This window comes from Podarcis filfolensis (genome assembly GCF_964270895.1).
Source record: "Podarcis filfolensis genome assembly, chromosome: 17".
NCBI classification, from domain to species: Eukaryota; Metazoa; Chordata; class Lepidosauria; order Squamata; family Lacertidae; genus Podarcis; species Podarcis filfolensis.
Window position 1 is genome coordinate 10,191,107 of NC_139621.1, and position 23,497 is coordinate 10,214,603.

General features: G+C 45.3%; 1 protein-coding gene across 5 annotated transcripts in view; it reads right to left on the reverse strand.

Moving 5' to 3' along the window:
• The window catches only part of RASAL3 (RAS protein activator like 3), a 48,395-nt gene that overhangs the window by 16,052 nt on the left and 8,846 nt on the right, over positions 1-23,497 (reverse strand). For 2 of the 5 annotated variants that reach the window (XM_083592941.1, XM_083592937.1), the window contains exons 2-9: positions 20,375-20,792; positions 9,607-9,731; positions 7,441-7,522; positions 6,410-6,507; positions 5,184-5,272; positions 4,035-4,140; positions 3,375-3,473; positions 1,168-1,713 (exon numbers count right to left, since the gene is read on the reverse strand). In XM_083592941.1, the coding sequence (XP_083449067.1) occupies positions 1,168-1,713; positions 3,375-3,473; positions 4,035-4,140; positions 5,184-5,272; positions 6,410-6,507; positions 7,441-7,522; positions 9,607-9,731; positions 20,375-20,792 (1,563 nt within the window). Of the gene's footprint in view, positions 1-1,167; positions 1,714-3,374; positions 3,474-4,034; positions 4,141-5,183; positions 5,273-6,409; positions 6,508-7,440; positions 7,523-9,606; positions 9,732-20,374; positions 20,793-21,174; positions 22,177-22,677; positions 22,991-23,497 lie in introns of those variants that run through there. The other 3 variants (XM_083592939.1, XM_083592940.1, XM_083592938.1) reach the window with 3 other exon arrangements.

Consider the following 23,497-nt stretch of genomic DNA (forward strand, 5'->3'; position numbering starts at 1 on the left):
ACTTTAGTAACCCTGCAATACTAGAAAACCCTAGAAGGGAAGCAGGCTGGAAGGCTAGAACCAGCGGAACACAATGACAGGCGAGGGGAATCGGCTTTGAACGGGCTGTGCGGCTGTTGTATCCAAGGCCTTCCCATCTTCTACGTTGTGGGCCAGCCCCAAGACCTTTTGGCACCTGAGGCAGATCCCAAAATGGCATCCCACTCTCTGCCAGGGAAGAAGGGGTGGGTGAAGATCTGCATCAGGAACATCAGAACTTTTTTTTCCAGCTGGAACTCAATGGAACGCAATTCCAGAACCTCTCAGGTGGACGCCATTGCCATTCTAAGAGAACGAGGGAGGTGTTCATGGTGAGTTCTGGCACCTCTAGCGCTGAAGGTGGTCGTGGGGATAAGTCAGCCTCAATAGTTCTGTTGGTTAGAGCATGGTGTTGATAATGCCAAGGGTGATGTTTGGGTCTAGGCAGTGGAGGAGGAATAGTGGAGACCACCTCCCCATCCTGACCCTCCCAGGGAGGAGGAAGAGGAAGGCAATTTAGATTTACGACAGTGGTCTGCGGGAGGTCACAGCTCAGAGGCAGATGAGGGGGAAAGTTGGGAAATAATGGGAGAGGAGGAGGCAGAATCGGAGCAACAGCTGGCTGACACATTGTCATTAGAAAGCATTCCAGACCCTCCATCTCCCAGAACACAGCGAGCCTTAAAAGTAGGAGAGCAAAGAGCTCTAAGACAAAGGGCATCTCCCCATAGAGGAGATGATGAGAATGTGGGAGAGGCGGGGGGGTGGAGATTCACTCGGGACAATGCCACTATCCAAGAGGCTAGGCTCTATAGCCTCTCTCTGTAAAGATTGAAATAAAAAAGGACAGTAAGAAACTTTTCCACGTCTTTATACTTTCCTGGGCAGCCAGCCAGGAGCCGCTGACAGGTGCAGGTTCAATCCTTGTATGGAACAGCTGCATATTCCTGCATTGCAGGAGGTTGCACTGAATGGTCCTCAGGATCCCTTCCAGATGTAGAATGATAGGATCACAGAGCTGGAAGGAACCCTGAGGATCATCTAGTCCTAGGTATCTGCTGGCCCTGTGGATGCTGCCACCCAAGACGGTCGCCTTGCCTAGCCTCATGGGTGGGCCGGCCCTGTCTACCTTTGCAAACAAAGAGATACCTTGGCTTTCCCTGTGCTTTGCAGGACGCGAACCAGCACCCCCGTCAGCTCCTCCTTGTCCCGGGCGTTAAGGCTGTGCTCCAGTCCGGCACACAGCTCCCGATAGTGGAAGGTGAGATACTCAGCAAACTCTTTGTATTGCACGATGGGCAGCACTCGGATGTTGCAGTAGCGTCCACGTAGCCGTAGGGCGGGCGTGTTGGGCCTGTCTCTGCCCAAGGGGTACCACCTTTCCAAGGGCTGGCGGACTGCAGCCAGTTCCTTCAGGGGAACGGCCATGCTGGCAACCGGGCTGCCCTTTGCCCGCTGCTGCCCGTCCTCCTCCTGCATCAGGCAGACCTGCAGCTCCACTGCTGGCGGAAGAGTCTTCAGGTCAAAGTGCTCCCCCCAGAAGATGGTTCCAGCGGGGCTGGCTGCCTTGGTTGTGGTGCGAGCGTAGAGGACCCCATCCAGTCGCACCTCGCCCAGGTAGCGCTTCCTGGGAACCAGGTCGCGGGCTTCGTACACCCAGAGGCTCAGCATGCGTTCGATCCGCTCGCAGTTGTCCTGGGGAAATGAGCCAGCGGTTTGGTTAAGAAAAAACCGAGACATGGAGCAAGGCAAGCAGATGCAGTCGGAAATCTGTCACTCGAGAGGCAGACTGAACGCAGGATGAAGGGAAAGCAAGAGGCAAGTGGGATGAGGTTGAAGGCAGAAGGAGGGTCAAGGTGGAATAATGGAATTGTAGACTTGGTAGGGACTCTGAGGGTCATCTAGTTCAACAATGGAGGCAGAATATATGTTTCATTCTCAAAGTTAAATTTAATTTGCTTGATTTTGTTATTGGGGGTTGGGAGGAAGGAACCTGAATTTTCATCCAATGAAAAACATGCCTTGTGCAATAACTTTGAATGCACTTGTCCACTGTGGATTTTAACTATGTGCTATGCAATGTATATAGCTCAGAGATGAACCCGCATTGATAAATGAACTAAAAGAGTGGTGACTTAATTCATCTTTTTAATAAAAAAGCTGGGGGGGGGCAAAAAACAATGGTGGCAGAATCCAGCAGAGGCAAGGCCAAAAGATGGGAGGAATTCAGGGCCTGTGTTTGCTTCCAAGTACAGCAGTGCTAACTCTTCTATGAGACCATGGAATGGTCAGGTCACAACTTCTGCCCCAGAGGAGAGGTGTGGAAAAGTGCAGAGAACAGGACAGATGTCAGGGGCTGGATAGAGGAGGAATGGTGGGGACCGCCCCCCTTTCTTCTGAACCTTCCTGAGAACAGGAGGACAGTATAGATTTAGATCAGCGGTTTGCAGAAGGGCATAGTTCAGAGGCTGCAGAGGGGAGAAGCTGGGAAATATTGGAAGAGGAACAGCAGGAAGAAGAAGCACTAGTGAGGAGACAGCTGACAGAGTCCAGTGTCCTTGGAGAGCATTCCTGACCCGCTGCCCCCCGCCCCCCGCGGACCAGGAGGGCATTGAGGATATTAGAACAGAGAGCTCAGAGGCAGAAAGCTCAGATGCAGGACTGACATAGATTAGGGGAGACGAAGGAGGGGTGGGACTTTACTTGGAGCAATGCCATTTCTAGAGAGAGACTGCATTCCTTTGTCTCTTGCTGTGTTTATTGAATAAACTAATTGGTAAGAAGTCTTCTTTTTTATCTGCTTCTTTGCTGCCACCGGGGGAGGGATCTGATTCCCCGGAGCCTGACAACAGAGGACGGAGATTTATACAGGGAATAGGGATAGGAGAAGACAAGAGGGAAGGGTGGGTGAGTGGGCAAATACACCACAGGACAAGTAGGAAAACTGGTTACAAAGGCGGCATGCGCCTCTTGCAAGCAGCACAAAGTACAGAAGATGCTTGTTTTGATGAATTGGAAGAACCGCAAAAAGATTCCATTGAGCACATGGATTGACAATATGGACAGACTAGCTACATACAAACGAATTGCATGTCGACGCAAATTAAGAATGGATAAATATGAAGAAATCTGGAAGGAATACTTAAGTGATAAGGTGGATAGTGGTGGGAAATGGTAGGAGTAGAGGCGGGGAAATATTGTTAAAAAGGTGTAGTTATAGGTTTATCAGTACTCAAATCTGAATTGTTAAATTGTGCTATTAGTGTTATTGTGGTTTTTGTTGTATGTGTTTTTTTGTGGTTGTTGTTTGTATTGAAAAAAATGATTAAATAAATAAAAAGAAGATGCTTCTTTACCATACTGGGCTGGACAAGCCGGCGCAAGTCATCCATCCAGCGGGTCCTCTCGGCAGCAGAGCCACAGCTGAAGCAGCGGCGCCCCGCAGTGCTCAGCACCTGAGAAGAGGAAGGGAGGGTTGTGCTTAAGAGCAGCCCTGGGTTTGTCCCATGGGCAACCAAACCCTGGGGGACTTGGGAGTGACAAGGAACAGGCAGGGTTTAATCCAAGCCAGGCATCAGCACTGCGTCCCAGTGCCAATGCTAGGGCCTCGCTGTAAGCTTAAAAAAAGTGCTTGCCTTGCTATCTCCTGCTAAGAATGGCCAGCCTCTGGCTTTGCCCTATTCCGTCCCCAAAATATGCTCCTCTGCTTCGTCTACAGGTCCAGTTCTAACAAAAGAGCTTCTTGCAGCCCCTCATGTAGCCACGACAGCTTTATAGATAAAACAGCACAGCAGATGACGGAGCTTCAGCCTGGAGGCAGCTTTGTTGAGGTTGGGAAGCCGAGTTCTCCATGTCTTGGACCAGCTGGAGGAGACAGAGTCCCCAAGTGCGTACAGAAGGCATTTCTTTCATCGCTGGGTCAAGCTCCCACCCACTCAAGGCCTGGCCCTGAACGTCTCCCTTCATAACTGGAGAAATGCAGCTTCTCAGGTCAAGGGATGACAATAGGCTCATACCTCAAAGCAGTACCGCTCTCCCAGAAGGCTGTTGTGAAGTGGGCGGATCAAGGCATCCTTTTCGTTGCCCAAGTCCATGAGAACAGCCGGGCCAGGAAGGGCCTCCCTGGAAGAAGTGACAAGAGGGGCCAGGATAGGAGAAGACAGTGTGGATGGACAACCCTGAACATCTGACTCCATCACCAGCAGAAGCATTATTATCCCTTCCTTGCATGTTTTATTAAGACCTTTATTTCTGCTCATATTATACTAACTTTGCAGCATCTGGCAGAAAAAGTTATCAGAGGCTTGTCCCTCCCTTAACATCTTGCTTTGTCTTCTTTCCTGCCATTTTCCTAGCAGTACCAACCTGGAACTGGAGGAGATGTTGGAAGAAGAGCGAAACCCTATCACGGGGCGCAGCACATACAGGGTTCAAGGGGAGTCACCCCTTCCTAGCATCACAACCCGGGAAAGAGGCCGTGTGGGCCCCCAGCCAAACAGAGTGGTTGTGAAGCAATCTGGTACCCACAACAAAGTAAACAGAGCATCCTTTCAGGCATGGTGAGCTTGACAAAATGTCCATAGCATCCTAACCCCTCTGAAGAAGACACGGTGCCAGCATTTAATGCAGCCAATCCACGTTATTAGATAAATCCCCTGATCTAATCTTGGTTTCGTTCTAGTTCTCAGGAAATATAAACACAGGCAGGAAGAAATGGGGCCCATTGCATCCATAAAAGATAAAGGTAAAGGGGACCCCTGAACATTAGGTCCAGTCACAGACAACTCTGGGGTTGCGGCACTCATCTCGCTTTATTGGCTGAGGGAGCCGGCGTACAGCTTCTGGGTCATATGGCCAGCATGACTAAGCCGCTTCTGGCGAACCAGAGCAGTGCACGGAAACGCTGTTTACCTTCCCACCAGAGTGGTACCTATTTATCTACTTGCACTTTGACGTGCTTTTGAACTGCCAGGTGGGCAGGAGCAGGGACCGAACAACGGGAGCTCACCCTGTCGTGGGGATTCGAACCTCCGACCTTCTGATCAGTAAGTCCTAGGCTCTGCGGTTTAACCCACAGCGCCACCCGCGTCCCATTGCATCCAGAAAGAGGCATAAAAGACAGAAAACAATGGACGCTTCTGTTCCAAAGTGGCTTCAGGACCTACCTGTTTCCATTAGCAACAAGTCCAGTAGAGGAGTCAGTCTTGGCCTGGAGCCGACCTTTCCGGTCCTTGATGCGTTTCCATAGCAACCCCTAGAGATGGTGTGAGATGTAATAAATGCAATAAATAAATGAAGAAGCAAAGGAATTCTGAGTGCAGAAGAGAGTTTATCTGCCTGATTTGCCCCATGACAGGAGCGTAGGGCTTGGTTTGCTCTAGATGCGACTGGACTGCAACGCCCGCTACTTCCCCTTATCGGCCATGGAGGTTGGGGCTGAAGAGAGTTGGAGCCCAACAACATCTGGACAAACACAGGTCTCATGTGACAAGTGCCCCAGGTCAGATAATGGTGCTTCCTTATGCCAAGCCAGACCATCATGAGCCCGCTCAGCCCAGTGCTGTTTTGAAACAGTTCTTCGTAAACCATAGATTTAGGGACGCGGGTGGCACTGTGGGTTAAACCACAGAGCCCAGGACTTGCCGATCAGAAGGTCAGTGGTTCGAATCCCCGCAATGGGGTGAGCTCCCGTTGCTCGGTCCCAGCTCCTGCCAACCTAGCAGTTCAAAAGCACGTCAAAGTGTAAGTGGATAAATAGGTACCACTCCAGCGGGAAGGTAAACGGCATTTCCATGCGCTGCTCTGGTTCGCCAGAAGCGGCTTAGTCATGCTGGCTACATGACCCAGAAGCTGTACACCGGCTCCCTCGGCCGATAAAATGAGATGAGCACCGCAACCCCAGAGTCGGTCACGACTGGACCTAATGGTCAGGGGTCCCTTTACCCTTTACCTTTAAACCAGAGATTTACAGAAGATTGGAACTATTTGAAGAGCAACTGTAATCAACAAATTACGCTAGTAGGACTACAAGAAGTTTTGTAAGGAGGAATATATGAAATATTGCAAAGAAGAGAAAGAAGAGAGACATTAGTTATGATATTTAAATGTAATAGTGAAAGTAAGAAATGTAAATTACCAGTAAGTGAAAAAGATTTGAAAATTTTCAGATGTGATTGATGGAAGTCAAAAAAATTGTATAAGATATAAAAGTATGTTTAATAATTGTTGAAAATGATATGCTAAAAAAACTAATAATATATAAATGAAATAGCTCTTTGTCGTATCCCTTGAGGAGTCGTGCCTCCCTCCTAAGGCCCCCCTCTCTCCTCCACTCCCAGTAAGCACCAGTCTGGGCTCCCTGAACCTGTAATATACTGAACATCTTCTGTACCTTCACGTTGCTGAGCTGCGAGCCGGAGGAAGTCTCTTGGCAGGGTCTTTTTTCGGGAGTCTGTGAGTCTAAGAAGCTTCTTCCCTCGATAAGCATTTCTGTCGGGAGCAACATGGACCAAGCAAAGTGGACTGGTTGGCTGTCATGTTGGCCAGAAGAGGCAGTTCCTGGAAGATGGGAGCAAGCGGTACCCAGTACCCAGCACCCAGCTCACCATTCACTGCTCCCTCTGTATCCTGGACTGAGGCTCTTTGCCAGCCCAATTCTGACCCACCCAATGCATTTTGGCACTGGAGGCAGATCCCAAAACGGTGTCCCCCTCCCCACCAGGGAAGCAGGAGTGAGGGGAAGATCTATATCAGGAATACGGGGGGAATAAAGATTGACATCAGGACCTGCTGCTCCTGTGGACTCGCCTCACCTTGCCTCACGGGTGAGGTGGGCCTGCGAAATGAATGGTCACAAATACCGTATTTTTCGCTCTATAGGACGCACCCCCCCCTCCAAAAATGAAGGGGAAATGTGTGTGCGTCCTATGGAGCGAATGCAGGCTCCTTGGCTTCAGCGAAAGCAACGTGAAGCCTCCAGGGCGCTGAGCAGAGAGGGGGAGAAGTTTTTTCCCCCTGTTCTCCCCCTTCTATGGTCCGGTGCGTCCTATAGAGCGAAAAATACGGTACTTTCTACACTGGAGCGCTCACAGAAACATTTTGACACATGATACAATGACTCTCCTGATCTTGTGCCAGGGGAAATTGTTCAGGCTCCACCACCTCTGTTACCTCATTTAAAGGATCTCACCGGCCCAATTTACGGAGCAGCTTGGTGGCTACAGAAAACTAGCTTCCCAGTGGTTGGTAGGGCTCTGACTCCGTGGTTCGCATGATTTGGGTTGGTGTGCTTTGATGTCAAAAATACAAACACCCTGAGCATGATCTTGGAGGCTGGCAAGGACTGGATCCTTCCAACGCCCTGCTCTCCTTTTCAACAGACTCTCTCTGTGTGTGTGCATATGGCAGTCTCTCAGTACTCACCATTGTCCCTCTGGGTACCTGGCGGGTATAGTAAACTTGACTCTGAAGCAGAACTGGCTCGTTTCCCATTCTGGAGCAGACCCTAAAATGGCAAACCAAACACCACGGACAAAATAGATGATGGTGATAACGATAATGATTTCCCTCTTCCCCATTCTTCTACACTACAGCAGGTGAAGACTTTCTTGTTCCAACAACAAGAACTAAATGTTTTTTAAGGAAAGGGCTGGCGCTCTGATGCTTTTATTGGAATGATCTGTATGTTTTAACAGAAAAAATAAAAATAAATGTTTGATTGTTTTACATGATTGCTTCCCCCCACCCTCAACCTTTTTAGCTGTTTCTATTTTAGCTGTAAGCCTCCTTGAGTCCCTGTCAGGGAAAAAGGTGGGACTCAGGACCACAACTGATGTATGGAAGTGAGAGCTGGACCATAAAGAAGGCTGAGCGCCAAAGAATTGATGCTTTTGAATTATGGTGCTGGAGGAGACTCTTGAGAGTCCCATGGACTCCATTCTTAAGGAAATCAGCCCTGAGTGCTCACTGGAAGGACAGATCCTGAAGCTGAGGCTCCAGTACTTTGGCCACCTCATGAGAAGAGAAGACTCCCTGGAAAAGACCCTGATGTTAGGAAAGATGGAGGGCACAAGGAGAAGGGGACGACAGAGGACGAGATGGTTGGATGCTACCAGCATGAGTTTGACCAAACTGCAGGAGGCAGTGGAAGACAGGAGTGCCTGTCGTGCTCTGGTCCATGGGGTCACGAAGAGTCGGACATGACTAAACAACAACAAACAACAACAAAATGTTTTTAAAGGCACGCCTATGCTTATGCAGCAGAACCAACAGATAGGTTTTGAGTGATAATATTATATGTTTTATTTTAATTATCTCATATTTATCCCCATTTGATAACTTTTTTACAGCGGGGGTGGAGATGTAGTGGGAAGTTGAGGGACTTGGACAGTTCCTTGGGGTCACGAAGAGTTGGACACGACTAAACGACTAAACAACAACAAGGACCACAAGACCTCAAGGACTGCCTCTCCCCATAGAAACCATCCCAGACTCTGCATTCAACCACTGAAGCCCTTCTTTGTGTGCCTACTCCACAAGAGGTCCAGAGGGTGGCAACACAGAACAGGCCTTTTCCGCAATGGCCCCCCATTTGTGGGATGCTCTCCCCAGAGAGGCTCGCCTGGCACCTTCATTATATATTTTTAGTGTTTGAGGGAGGGGTGTATGTGTTACTGTTTTGTTGTTTCTGTTTTAGCTATTTATTTGTGCTTTCCCCTTGTATTTTTATCTTGTGAGTCGCCCTGAGATCCTTTGATGAAGGGCAGTATATAAATAATATGATGAAATATAATAATAGATAAATAAATAAACAAACAAACGAGGCAGCTTCCCTCGTGGTCCAAAGCAGCATGTTAAGAAGAAGGCTTTTTAGCCAGTGTAGAAAATTTCTCAACTCCAGGAAAGCAGAAAGGAAAATAGGCCCATGATGATTTCTCTCATGAGATCCTGTAGAACAAGCTTAACACAGAGTTCCCATTTCTGCTCTGCTTCCCGGGCGCTGACATCCTAGCTTTTACTCTTCCACCCCCAGAGTGAGTGCTGCATTGAGGCTGGATAAAAGGCCCATTTTCCCTTCTACTTTCCTGGAATTGAGAGACCTGTATCTGTGACCCATGGAGGACCATTACTCTATGAATCCTTACTGGCAGTGTAGAAAATTTGGCAGGAACCTTTAAGGTACAGTGGTACCTTGGGTTACATACATTACAGACTCCACTAACCCAGAAATAGTACCTCGGGTTAAGAACTTTGCTTCAGGATGAGAACAGAAATTGTGCTCCGACGGCAGCGGGAGGCCCCATTAGCTAAAGTGGTGCTTCAGGTTAAGAACAGTTTCAGGTTAAGAACGGACCTCCGGAACTAATTAAGTACTTAACCCAAGGTTCCACTGTACTGATGCCATCCATAACCAGCAAAGTTGGACTCAGGTCTCTGAGCAGCGGTGGCTTCAGTCAACACTCGGCCAGCAGTTCATGGCCTGAGAAGCATACACTTCCTTGACATGCGACCGTGTGCTGGGTGTGCTCAGACAGACACATACACCCTCCTTCTCCCTCTTACAGTTTTGAATGTCAGAGATGGCCCCACCTCCTCATCTCTGCCCAAGACCATTAGCTGTCGATCCACCAGGGACACATTGGCCACATCCCAGATGGTTGCATCCGTTGGCACAGCCGAAGTCAGTTGGGTCAACTGGACAGTAGAATCATCACCTGCAAGAAGAAGAACAAGGAGGCATTTGGGTTTACCCGGGCTCATACTTGCTAATAAAGACGTGAGAGCAAAATACATCTTCCTCCCAACTAAGTAACTACCATCAACGTGTCTTTCCATTATATGCTATGCCCTTGTGACTTGTAACTTGTAACTAGCCTTTATTGGCATAAGTTAAAACAGTAAAATCATAAAATCATACATTGATAATCCAAACACATACAATATATAAAAGACTAGAGAAACACCATTGAATAAATCAGGCAACTTTAGATTTAGCATACCGTATATATATAACTGTGTACAGCTGAAAATGCTGGCAGCATTAAGATAAATTCAACAGTGTAAATATGTTTTGATGGATGCAATAATGGCATACTGAATGGTATAGTTTCTGTAGAATATGCAGGGATTTATGATATGTAAAATGAACCATGGGAAAAGAAGAAGGGAAGTCACTGGTATCCTAAGGATGTAATTGTGAGTACTTTAAATTGTAAAAAAGAAAAATTAATTATATATAGGGGGGCATTTTATATGCATTCTAACATACAATGTGCATTTATGAACAGTGTTTGTTTTTGTTTAGGCCAGAAAAGTGTATCTTAAGATTCAGAGATGTGTGAAAACTGAAGGATAACTGATGTTCTGCCATGGCCTCAGAGCCCAGCAGTGAACAGCTGGACAAAGGCTCAAAAGTCCTCATTTCAGCCCTAGACCTTTGTTGGAGCACACTTGGAGCTCTCAGTAGTGCTGCAATACCTGGCCTGCTTTGCTGCTTTGACCTTGCTCTGTGAGTTCCTCTAGGGCAGCGCTCAGCAACCTTTTTCAGCTGTCCACCGGTCCACCGTCCCTCAGACCATGTGGTGGGCCGGACTATTTTTTTTGGGGGGGGGGGAATGAATGAATTCCTGTGCCCCACAAATAACCCAGAGATGCATTTAAAATAAAAGCATGCATTCTACTCATGTAAAAACACGCTGGATTGAGAAGGCAATGGGGCCGCATCCAGCCCCTGGGCCTTAGGTTGCCTCCCCTGCTCTAGGGAACCAAGGCAGGACATCGGATCTGCATATTAATCCAGGAATTGCAAATCACCCACTTAATGGGATCCCTTAAAAACACAGACCAAACAAAATCTATTTGGAAGCTGAGTTCAACCATTATGACCAGGGTCACCTCGTTAGATTTGCCTTGAACAATGGAAAGTAGCACAGCCTGTAACTTGGCCTTCACTGCATCACACACGCGAAATAATGGCAATGCAGTGGTACTTCTGGTTAAGAACTTAATTCGTTCTGGAGGTCCTTTCTTAACCTGAAACTGTTCTTAACCTGAGGTACCACTTTAGCTAATGGGGCCTCCTGCTGCCACCACCACGCAATTTCTGTTCTCATCCTGAAGCAAAGTTCTTAACTTGAGGTACTATTTCTGGGTTAGCGGAGTCTGTAACCTGAAGCGTCTGAAACCCGAGGTACCACTGTACTGGTGTTTTGGGGTTGATGGGCACACCATTTAGGGTCTTTTCAAATATTACGCTGCCAGGCTGTGGGCACCGGAAAGTCAAGCATCTCGTGCCCTCCCTATGAGTCGCAGCTGTCCTCCTGGTGGCTGGGATTTTCTATCCCACTCAAGCACAGGGAGAGGTCAGAGGGAAACGAGGGGGTGGCTGCCGGCTCCTCCTGTCCCTGAGGTGGATCCTGCCCGCACTTGTGCGGTTATGTGCAGATAGAGATCAGAAAGCTGGATGGGTTGGCATAATCAGTTGCAGCAGAAAAGCATCGAGCTGCAGTTTCCACTACTACCAAGAGCTGCATCATTGGGCAGTTAGTTCCTGCAAAACAGCAAAGCTTGTGCCATACCGTTCCACCTTCTTTCTGACATGCCAATCACCACAGGATAATCTTTGAAAGACATCCCCACCCACAGCAGCAGCCCTGCCCACCCCGCCCTCTCCTTTGAGCGGCAGCTAGCAATTATTTGCCAGTTTAACAATCCCAAACAAAATTTGCATAGAGGGTTTGGGTGCAATTAGGAAGGGCGGGGGAAAGGAAACCAAAACCCAATGGAAAGAGACTTGTATACCTAGCTCCACACAAAAATGCAACATAATGTGGATGGGCTGACTTTGCACAGTCAGTGTGCCCTGTTAATAATAATAATAATAATAATAATAATAATAATAATAATAATAATTTATTTATACCCCACCCATCTGGCTGGGTTTCCCCAGCCACTCTGGGCGGCTTCCAACAGAACACTAAAATACAATAACCTATTAAACATTAAAAGCTTCCCTAAACAGGGCTGCCTTCAGATGTCTTCTAAAAGTTTGGTAGTTATTTTTCTCTTTGACATCTGGTGGGAGGCCGTTCCACAGGGCAGGTGCCACTACCGAGAAGGCCCTAAGCTTGGTTCCCTGTAACTTGGCTTCTCGCAGTGAGGGAACTGCCAGAAGATCCTCGGCGCTGGACCTCAGCGTCCGGGCAGAACGATGGGGGTGGAGACGCTCCTTCAAGTATACTGGGTCGAGGTCGTTTAGGGCTTTAAAGGTCAGCACCAACACTTTGAATTGTGCTCGGAAACGTACTGGGAGCCAGTGTAGGTCTTTCAAGACCGGTGTTATACGGTCTCGGCGGCTGCTCCCAGTCACCAGTCTAGCTGCCACATTCTGGATTAGTTGTAGTTTCTGGGTCACCTTCAAAGATAGCCCCACATAGTGCACATTGCAGTAGTCCAAGCGAGAGATAACCAGAGCATGCACCACTCTGGCGAGACAGTCTGCGGGCAGGGAGGGTCAGGTAGGGTCTCAGCCTGTGTACCAGATGGAGCTGATAAACAGCTGCCCTATGCTTTCACCTGCATCAGGTAATCTGAGATATCAGAATCTGGGCATTTCCTTGTGGCTAGAAGCAACGTGGGAACAGGAAGAAAAAGAGTTGGGTGAATGACAGGAGGGATTGCACATAGGAATGTAACAATGAGTCTTCTTGAACTAGTCTCAGAAGACATTCCCAAGGATAAGGTTAGAGGGTTTTTTGTATGCTACAGTGGCTGCTAGAATACTGGTGGAAAATTGGAAGAGCGAGGAGACTCCTTCAATCTCAGAGTGGCAAATTAATTTTTGTGAATATATTGAACTAGCCAAGATGACAGCATCAATCATATTGCAATCAAAACAAAAATTAAGAAAGGAATGGAAATGGGTTGAAGAATATATTGTACAAAATCATTCTATTAGAAATCTCTAGACTGAACCCATTAAGTTAAGAAGTTATGCTTTCCTCTTTTTTCTCTTTTTTTAATAGATGAATGACTATCATAATGAATAAAAATGAACACAATGTTAGAGGTTTTTATTAAGTAATAAGTTGGATATCATGCATGTGGGTGAAGGAAGTCACACGGGTATTTGGGTACAAGAGGAGGTGGTTGCAGGGTTAGATGTGGGGAATTTGCAGAAATAATATATTCATGTTATGTACAATGAAAAAGGTGTATGGCAATTAACATGTAATGTGAATTAATTGAAAATAATAAAAATTAATTTAAAAAAAAAGGAATGTAACAATGAGGCAATGAAAGAGGAATCATGGCTGTGCAAAGGACACGAGTTTTGCCCTCAATTCTTTTTAGGATCTATTTTCTATGGCTTATTGTCAGCTTCCAAAGTGATCCGTGAACCATAAGAAGGATTAAAAGGAGAATGCTTGAGCACATGCAGTCTTTTCTCTTCAGCAAGGTTGCTATCACCCACATAGGATCAGGGTAGGATTTTTGGAACCAAATTGCTTTCTACTTTCTCATGAGAGCCTGCATAAATTAAATCACACCCCAAGAGACCAAAATTATTCGTTGTACATGAAACCCGGGGCTGTCCATTCTGTGCAATAGCAAAAACATTCTCAGCACTTGAAGCAGAATTCTGGGCATGGTCCTGCATTCTTGAGTTTTCTCTGTGCTTGCATGGGATTCTGCTGATGGACCCACAGCACTTGAGAAGCACCATTTCTAGGGCTGAGGAAGTAAATGTGTTTCTCAGTTCAGCGCTGCTCATCTAAGGTAGATTCCTGCATCTGAAACAGCTGAGCAGATAGCTGCTGAAACCCCACTATTCTAAACATCACACTTCAAGAAGCATTTTGCCGAATGGAAGAACATTCAGAGGAAGATGGCAAAGAATCCAAAAGGAAAATCTTCAGAGTAGAAGAGGCAGAAGAAGATGAGCTATGCTTAGGCCGTTAAACGCCTGGGTCTAGATATTTAATGGCCTGCAAAGGAAGAGCAGAAACAGGAGGAGGAGAACTGGTTTTAAACTAAAGGAAACCAAGCAGCTTTGAACTTTTCGTTTGGTCTAAAGAACCTCATCAGTGAAAGATGCCATTGCCAAACTCTGCAGAATCTTCTTTTGCTGGACCTGTTCTAGCTGAAGAATAAGACAAGGTAAAGGTAAAAAAAAGAAGTAAAGGACCCCTGGAAGGTTAAGTCCAGTCAAAGGCGATGTTGGGGTTGCGGCGCTCATCTCGCTTTCAGCCCGAGGGAGCCGGCGTTTGTCCACAGACAGCTTTCTGGGTCATGTGGCCAGCATGACTAAACTGCTTCTGGCGCAATGGGACACCGTGACGGAAACCAGAGCGCATGGAAACACTGTTTACCTTCCCGCCGCAGTGGTACCTATTTATCTACTTGCACTTGCATGCTTTTGAACTGCTAGGTTGACAGGTGCTAGGTTGACGCAGGTGGTACTGTGGTCGAAACCACTGAGCCTCTTGGGCTTGCCGATTGGAAGGTTGGTGGTTCAAATCCACACGATGAGGTGAGTTCCCGTTGCTCTGCCCCAGCTCCTACCAACCTAGCAGTTCGGAAGCATACCAGTGCAACAAGATATTAAAAAATAATTTTAAGGAACCACGAAAGAGGGGGAAGTCAAACTTTGAAATGTTAAATTGATTGTAAAACTAATGAAATGTGTAAACTCGAAAAGTATAAATAAAAACTTTTTTAAAAAAAATCTGGGAAAATCTGGACATATGGCAACCCATGTAGCTCAAAAACGTCAACAGAGTGTCGCTGCCTGTTCCTTCCCCTCATCACCAGCAGCTCCCCAAAGAACACCTCACCAGGCAAAATATGGTCAGGTAGATGGAGGTAAGGGTCCCTTCCATCTCCACACAATCCCTGCCACAGTCAAGTATTCTTTAAATGCATCAGTAGCAGGAAATAAGCTAGGGAGATGGTTGGACCTTTGGATGACAAGGGACACAAAGGCAGGAGAAGGAGTTTTCAGAGAAGCTGTGTTAATTCCGTCTTCACAGCAGAAGATACAGGGCAGATCCCTCAAGCTGAAACAACACACACACACACACACACACACACACACACACACTACAATGGCACCTCGGTTTAAGAACAGTCCGGTTTAAGAACGATTTGATTTACAAACTCAGCAAATAGTGTCTTGGTTTGAGAACTTTACCTTGGTCTAATAACGGAATCCGAATGGTAGAAGGCTTCATTAGGGAAAGAGCGCCTCAGTTTAAGAACCGTTTTGGTTTAAAAACGGACTTCCAGAACAGATTAAGTTCGTAAACCGAGGTACCATTGTATTAAATTTTCTGTTTTACAATTTAAAGTACTCATTTTTACATCCTTAAGATATCAATGACTTCCCTTATTTTCTTTTCATGGTTCATTTTAGCAGCGCAACAGGAAACACAGGGGGACTCAAAACGGAGCATGTTCAGCTTCCGAAAAGAAGTTCAAAAACTGGAACACCTACTTCCGGGTTTGCAGCGTTTGGGTTCCAAGTTGTTCGTGAACTAAGCTGTTCGAAAACCGAGGTACCAATGTACATTAAACCGCTGTGTGGATGCATCCTAGGTCTTCCTGTTCATAGCAGAAGTCAGAGCACTAACTGGCTAGCTCTTGAGATGTTACAAGTTCACTTCCTTCCTCTCTCTCTCACCACCCCTCACATACCTCTTGGAATTTTTATTTTTATTTTTAAGAGGTTTATGATGACTTAAAAAAAAAAGATGAAACCCAACACTACCATGCTACAGTATCTCCTCTTTTTAAAACACACATGCACATACACAGAGAGAAAACTGGCTGGGTTGTTTAAAATAATGTTTGAGGTATTGATGGTCAAAAAATTAAATATGGAGGGAAGGTGGGCCACATATGAAGAGATTTTGATGGAAACCAAGCAAGGCTTAAAACTTAAACCATATGATCAAACTGAAGGTTTATTTACAGGGTGGTTGCAATACCATCAAGTTAGTGACATATTTAATGTTGATAAGAGGAAGGTTGGTTTTGAAAACAAAAAAATCAAGATTTCAAATCGATCTGTTGGAAAGCAGAAGTAAACTTTTATCTAAGATGTACAATTTGTTGTTAGAATGGTTTACCAAAGATGAGGAAGTGAAAGAAGTGATGATAAAATGGGCACTAGACTTTGGGCACAACATTGAGTTTGATTCATGGATAAAATTGTGGAATGAAAATTTGAAATTTACAGCATGTATGGCATTAAAAGAAAATGTAATGAAGATGATGTATAGGTGGTATTTGACACCAGTAAATTTAGCTAAAATGTATAGAATGAGAGATAAAACATGCTGGAAATGTAAAGAATCAGACGGTGACTTTGATCACATGTGGTGGACTTGTGACAAAGTAAAAATATTTTGGGAACTGATCTATAATGAACTAAAAAAGATGTTTAGATATACCTTCCCCAAAAAACAGGAAGCATTTTTGCTACGTTTGATGGGAGAGGAAATTGCGAAGATAGACCAAAGACTATTTATGTACACCACAGTTGCAGCGAGAACTTTATTGGCCCAAAAGTGGAAGTTACAGGAGGTACCTACCATTGCAGTGGCAGGTGAAGATGATGGACTTTGCAGAACTGGCCAGACTGACTTGCAGGATTTGAGACCAGGACGATCAGAAATTCCAAAGGGACTGGAGTAAATTTATTGCATATTTGAATAATAATTGCAAAAATCTGAAGGCACGAGCAGGATTGAAATAAATCCTACAATGTGGACAATAGGTTAACGATTTAAACTGCGTGATTGGATCTGAAAGTAGAAAACCTACTGAAGGGAAGGAGGGAAGTCATATGCTGGGCAGAGCAGAAAGTCTTTGTGTTTGGTATTGTAATGTTGAAAATACTGTTTAAGGAGGAAAATAATAAATATATGTTTTTTAAAAAAAATGTTTGTAAAAAACAACAACACAGAAGCTTTTCTCTTGGGCATTATACAGCCAGAACTACCTTAACTTTATAGAAACTTATTCATGTATGTGACCACAGCAGCAAGAATGTTACTCGCCCCAAAATGGAAAGAAGCAGCTGGGAGAAGAGTTGGTGGAAGAAGACTGGAAGAAATTTAAATACTATCTTCGGAAATACTGTAAAATTAATGAATGTTAAAATTATGCCTGGATTGGCAATAAGTGGTAATTAGCAACAAAAGTTAATAAGATTATGTAAAAAAATGTATTGATAAATGGTTGAAAATATTGAGTTATAATATGTTATGACACAAAGTTAAGATAAATTGAAAAAGGGTAAGAATTTGCTGAACCAAGTATGTAAATGGGAATACAAAAGGGGGGAGGTGTGAGGAGGTCAAGGATACAAGCATATGAATTTGAGGATATTGAGAAAAATGGATTTGTTTTACTTTTTTAACCTCTTTTTTAATTAGCTGTTTTTCGTGTATTTTTTGTGTTTTCTTTTTTGTATTGTTTATTTTTATCTGTGGTTTCTTTTTTATTCTGTAAATTTTTACTTTTTTCTTTTGTAAAACTCTAATAAAAATTTTATTTAAAAAAAACAACAAAATGGAAAGAAGCAGAAGTCCCAGCAAAAGAAGAATGGATACAAAAACTTATGGAATATGCAGAAATGGCAAAACTTACCAGAAAACTAAGAAATCAAGATAACAAACTTTTTAATAAGAGAATAGAAATGGTTTAGTGAATATTTACAAATTGTAAATGGATAAGAACATTGGCAGGATTATTGTAATAACCTGCAGTTTCATAAGAGTATACATTTAAAGAAGATGAATAAATGAGCAAATTAAGTTAAACTGGACATGCAGAAGATATTAAAAATAAATTTAAGGAACTGCAGAAAGAGGGGGAAGGAAGTCAAGTTTTGAAATGTTAAAATGATTGAAAAATTAGTGAAATGTATAACCCTGAAAAGCATAAATAAAACTTTTTTAAAAAGAAAAGAAAACTGGCTGGGCATTCCCCCCGCATGCAGGAATTCACACAAAAGCACACCACCAAATAAATAGTTTATTTGCTATTAAAACAAACAAACAAACAATAAAATATAAACTGGAACAAAAGGCAGAGCGGTAACACTGGCAGCAAAGGGAGAGGATGTGTCACTCATTATAAATGATATAAAATACGCCACACACACACACAGCTGTTTCACAATCGCATTCCACAAAAGCGCTGCTTTGAGGTAAGGAGTGTGGGCCGTGCACAACAAACAAGTGCAGATTTATGGAGCAGAACGCCAACTCGTGTAGGAAAGGCCTTTCACCAAAGTGAAGGAAGTAGCTGCTACGGCCATCATTTCAACACCAGCAGAACAAAAAAGCTTGCATGTTTCAATGCATACTTTTTTTAATGGTGCAGTCAAGTAAACCAAACTAAGGCATGAAACAGACACCTAAGGAAGACCTAAGCTCACCCAAACCGTATTATTAGCAGTTGGCAGAAGCAACGGAGCAGGAGAGGGCAGGGAGTGTCAAGGGATTTTCCTTTGCAGGTCGAGAGTTGGAATCAAATCAAAGAACACATTCATATGTGCTCAGATGACTTTAGGCATCAAGAGCCTCACTGACTTCAGAATGGTGTCAATAGGACGGAAGTGGTTTGCAGTCAATCGTTTCAACTTAACTGGGTCAGCAATAGCTCTATTTTGCATCGTCTTTAGTTCAGCCAGCATTCCTCCCTTCTGCCCCACAGAGAAGAAAATCCCACTCAATTTTGCACCTAAACTGAAATGTGGTATAGGGGTAAATTGAAGAAGACTAGGAACTTTGCACTTTCCTAAACTTTTAACTATCTCCCCAGCCGATCACCACACCAGTTCTTCCACGGCAGCCTGATGAAAGACAGACAGCTGCTTACTTATTGCACAATAGTTTCTAAACCGTGGTTTAAAACCAACCATTATTCTTCCCAGAATTTGGCAAGAAGAGAGAAATTCCTGGAGAGGTGGAGAGGCTCAACAGAGGAAGACACTGGCAGCCCAGACATAGTATCACATCATTTATTTTCCTTGACAGATTAATCTAGAATATCAACTTCACTTTGGTTCTTTTTGCGTTCTAATACCGATCAGAACAGTTATGGGTTGTGTCAGCTTGGCTGAAACAACCCAAATTCTGTGCATGAATAAAATACGGACATTAAGAGCATTTATTTTGCTCTTTATAGGGACGCAGGTGGCGCTGTGGTCTAAACCACTGAGCCTCTTGGGCTTGCCGATTGGAAGGTCAGCAGTTCGAATCCCCATGAGCTCTCGTTGCTCTGTCCCAGCTCCTGCTAACCTAGCAGTTTGAAAGCACGCCAGTGCATGTAGATAAATAGGTACCACCCCTCTCTTCTGGGAAATGATTTATAAATGAACTGGAAAAAAATGTTTAAAATAACTATTGTTTAAAAAACCAGAGGCTTTCTTATTAGGTATAAAAGGAGAAGAATTACTGAAGGATAAGAAAGTACTGTTTATATATATGGCGACAGCGGCAAGAATGTTATCTGCCCAGGGATGGAAAGAAGAAAGAACCCCATCGAAAGAAGAATGGATAATGAAGATGATGGACTATGCCAAAATGGCAAGGCTGACTGGGAAGATCAGGCACCAAGAGGATAATAAATTCAACAAAGAATGGCATGACTTTATAGAATATATTAAAGAACACTGTAAACATTTAAAAACGTTAGCAGGATTGATTTAGCACTTATAATTTAAAACAACAAAGGATAAAGTTGAAGTGTAATAATTTAGATAAATTGAATTAGATGCAGTAAAAAAGGAAGATAAATTATGGAAGCTAAGGGAGGGGTGGGGGGAAGTCTGGGGGTTCAGGGAACCCCATAAATGTACTGATATGGATTATGGGTTAATGTAAACGTGTGTGTGTGTAAAAAAATGTTTTTTGAAACTTTGAAAGAAAAAAAAGGATAAATAGGTACCACTGCGGCAGAAAGGTAAATGGCGTTTCCGTGCTTCCAGGGGTCCTTTACTTTTATTTTTTACTTTTTTATTTTGCATATACTATGGTTTGTGCAAGGTAAAGAGTCATGCAGAGCACTGAAGCATCAATTCCTCGTGGCTCCTTGCATTGTCACCTGGGATTTCACCAGTCATTGCCTTCGTGCTTTCAAAATCTATCTCAGTCATAAGTGATAGAACCCTAGGCAGGATGTGGAAGGTGTTTTTGAGCAATGTCAGGCCTTGAACCAGCTTTATGCAGCTACCCACTTCCCCCAGCCTGTCCTGCACGTATGGTCTGCTCTCTTCTAGTTCAAAACAACACAGAAACCTAGCTGGTGTCCATCACAAAACTGCCCTTGGAGAGAGCTGTCTTACCTTTGCTCGCTTCCTTAGTCTCCCTTTCCGATCGGAGGGTCCCCTCCTGGTTCCTTCGGTGGGACACAGAGCGCAAGTACTTCCTTAAACTCATCTTACTGCTTCTCTCCTGGGCCTTGGGCACTTTGGCCGGAGTGGAGAAAGCCCTCTGGAAGACGGATCTCTTAGCAGCAGCTCTGCTGTCTTGGGGGGCCGCTGGTTGTTGTGGATGCTCATGGCTAGATTCAGAAAGCTCAGTCTCTGGCTGGCTTTGTACTCGCCTCCATTTCTGTAACTTGTCCCTCCGGCTGCTGCTGCCCCATGTCGCATGGTTCAACTCCGGTTCCTTCTCCCCATTCTGTAGAACTGTCTGCCACCTGTAGGACCTCAACAAGGACGGCGTATCTGTTCCGGACCTGTGTTTCTGGGGAGCCTCCATCTGAAAAGCAAAAGCGTAAATGCAAAAAGTTCCAGAAAAGCATCAAAAACAAAAGACCCTCGTATTCCATGCAAGGTTTCGGGATATCACAGTCAAGCTAAAAGTGAGCCCAGATTTCCCACCACCTGGTTCTTACTGAATGGCCTAATACTCTTCCTGTCTTGGCAGTTTGACCAAAGCCACATGGTTCCCTCTCCTGAGCAGCAAGGAAACACAAGCGATACCTGCCTTCTCAGCATAGCTGTCAAGCGTCCCTTATTTGGCGGGACAGTCCCTTATCCCAGCACCATGTCCCGCTGCTGTCCCTTATTGATGAGGCTTCGTTTGGCTGCTGGCTAGGCTTTCTGCCTTTGGCTCGGAGGGGCTCAGAAGCTAAACATACCTGTGCCCGGAAAATCCCTTATTTTGGCTGCTGATCCCTTATTTTCGAGGCTGCTGGTCCCTTATTTTCAAATCTGTAAGTTGACAGCTATGCTTCTCAGGGCAATTGAAAGATGCACTTTTCTCCTCCTGAAACCCAGAAGGTAGTCTTTCCCCACCAAGGAACAGTCCTTTTTAGTGGCAGGTGGATGTTGCAGCAGGGTTACCGCAGTCAAATTCCATCCCTGTCCATTCGTGGAGCGCAACTGAGAGGTTTCTGGTCCTGAAAGATGCTGCCCTGCACCGGCTGTGTTTCAGTCACGGACATTTTTCTAGCAAGGCTCCTGCGCCTTTAACAACAGGAACAGAAAATAAGATGGCAAGCCCAACTGCATCCCACACTGTCATTCTCATACCCAGACACTTCCTGTGATGAAAGAGATTGCACCGCGCAGAGTTGCTAATTGTAACTTGCAAGCTAAGCTCCTTGAGGCTTGCAGAACCTGGGAGAGGACAGTGGAGTATCAACAGAAGCCCATCTGCCTTGTCTGAAACCGTCGAGAGAAGGTTCGCCGTGCTTTGCCAAACCTCGCAGACTGTGGCCTAGCTCCAAAGAGCCATGGGTGTGGCACTGTGGGGCTTGCCTCTTGAGCAACCGGCTCTGCCCTGACCCACAGAACCTGTCCTACCACATCCCTTGTGCACTGGGAAGCCATCCTGCCCAACCCCTTGCATGGTGCCAGCCTTGGAGCAGGGATTGCTCTGAGCTGGGATTGCTGTGCATCCCAAAGAGAGGACCAACCTTTCATCTCCTACCCTCCTCCCTGCTGTGGGCACTGCTTTGTTCTAGGCAGCTAGCTCCACAGCCCCAGTTTAATACTGCAGAGGTGTCCAGAGGGTGAGAATATGGGACCCACAGGAACTGGGGCAGCAGGTTCGTCTGGCACAAGTTCATCAAAAAACCACCGAAGGGAAAATCCTGGCTGAGTAACACCTGCAGAGCAAAATCTTTTAGGGCATATTTGTGCAGCATTTCCTTCAGTCTCAGTTGCGCTTTGCTGGGCTCTCTGGATATCCTTTTTGTTGTTTTGTTTTTATTTGTTTTATTTTATTTGATGGTATCAGGGCAGTTGTACACAATCCCCTTTTCAATACTGTTTCCACCTGCAAAAGTTTCGGGGGCAACATACTGCTTCCTTTCCAATCAGTGCATGCCCCATAACTTCCTGCTGAAATTTAATCAGTAGTTATGCAAGTCTTTTGTACCACAAATTTTCTGGTTTTTTGCCCTGCCTTTGTTGTGCTACAGTGCAAGAGTGCCTCTCCTGAATAATGCATTTTAAAAAAATGTTTTATTTTCATATGTATCTGCCCAATCAACGGCAAGATCTGCTGCAACAAAGGGGTGCAGAGTACATCTCCCTGTCCCAATTCTGTTACTTCTCTTCCTCACCCCTCATTCTGCAACCCCCACCCAATAACCAGTTCCCCTTCCACCACAGCACAGAGCCATCTGCCCAGTTACCTTGGCTTCCTGCTGAGCTTCTCACCCCATCCTGCCTTCACCACTTCACTGTCTGGCTGATTTCCTCCCCTCCTCATCCTGTGCTCTGCAAGTCCCCATGTGATCTGCATCAAAGATAACAATCTCACCTCCCTCTGCCTGAGCAGCACCAAGGCTGCCTCTTACAGTGTGGGTGGCTGAAGCCATTCTCTGTCTGTCTAGCTCAGAAGGTGCACATTTGCAAAATGGACTTGGGCTGCTTGGACCAGGCTCAGCCAAAGCTCTCACCCGGTCGATCCATTCTGCCACCAGAGAGCAAGTTATACACATTTCACATCTGCATTTCTTCCTGTGAGGAGCCACATGGCAACCCAGTTCAGAGCGAGCAACTTGCTGAAGGGGGCCAGGCCTTGATGTTATTATTATTACTATTATTTATTAAATTCATATCCGTCCTTCATCCAAGGATCCCAGGATTGCTCTTCTCCAGACTTGTATGTGACACATTGAGTGGAATTCAACACCATGCTAAGGTGGTCATTCTTTGAGCCAGTTGTCAAACCATCTCTCCCTTCCTTGTGCTGTTTCTGGGGTTCTTCAGATCCTGCAGAGCTGGTGTGAGGATGTTGAAAGGAAGGGAAGGGAGAAAAGCCCTTATTGCACTAGTGGGACCTGGTGTGCTGGCTATTCAGCTGAATCCAGCTCATTCAGTTTTGCATCTTGCTTGTGCATTAAAGGGCTCGTCCATCCTTCTGTTTGTCTTGGGCCTAGAAAGCTCAGGTCTCGGCAATTTTCCACTTCTTTCCAAGGGAAAACCAGCTCTTTAGTGATAGGTCAGAAC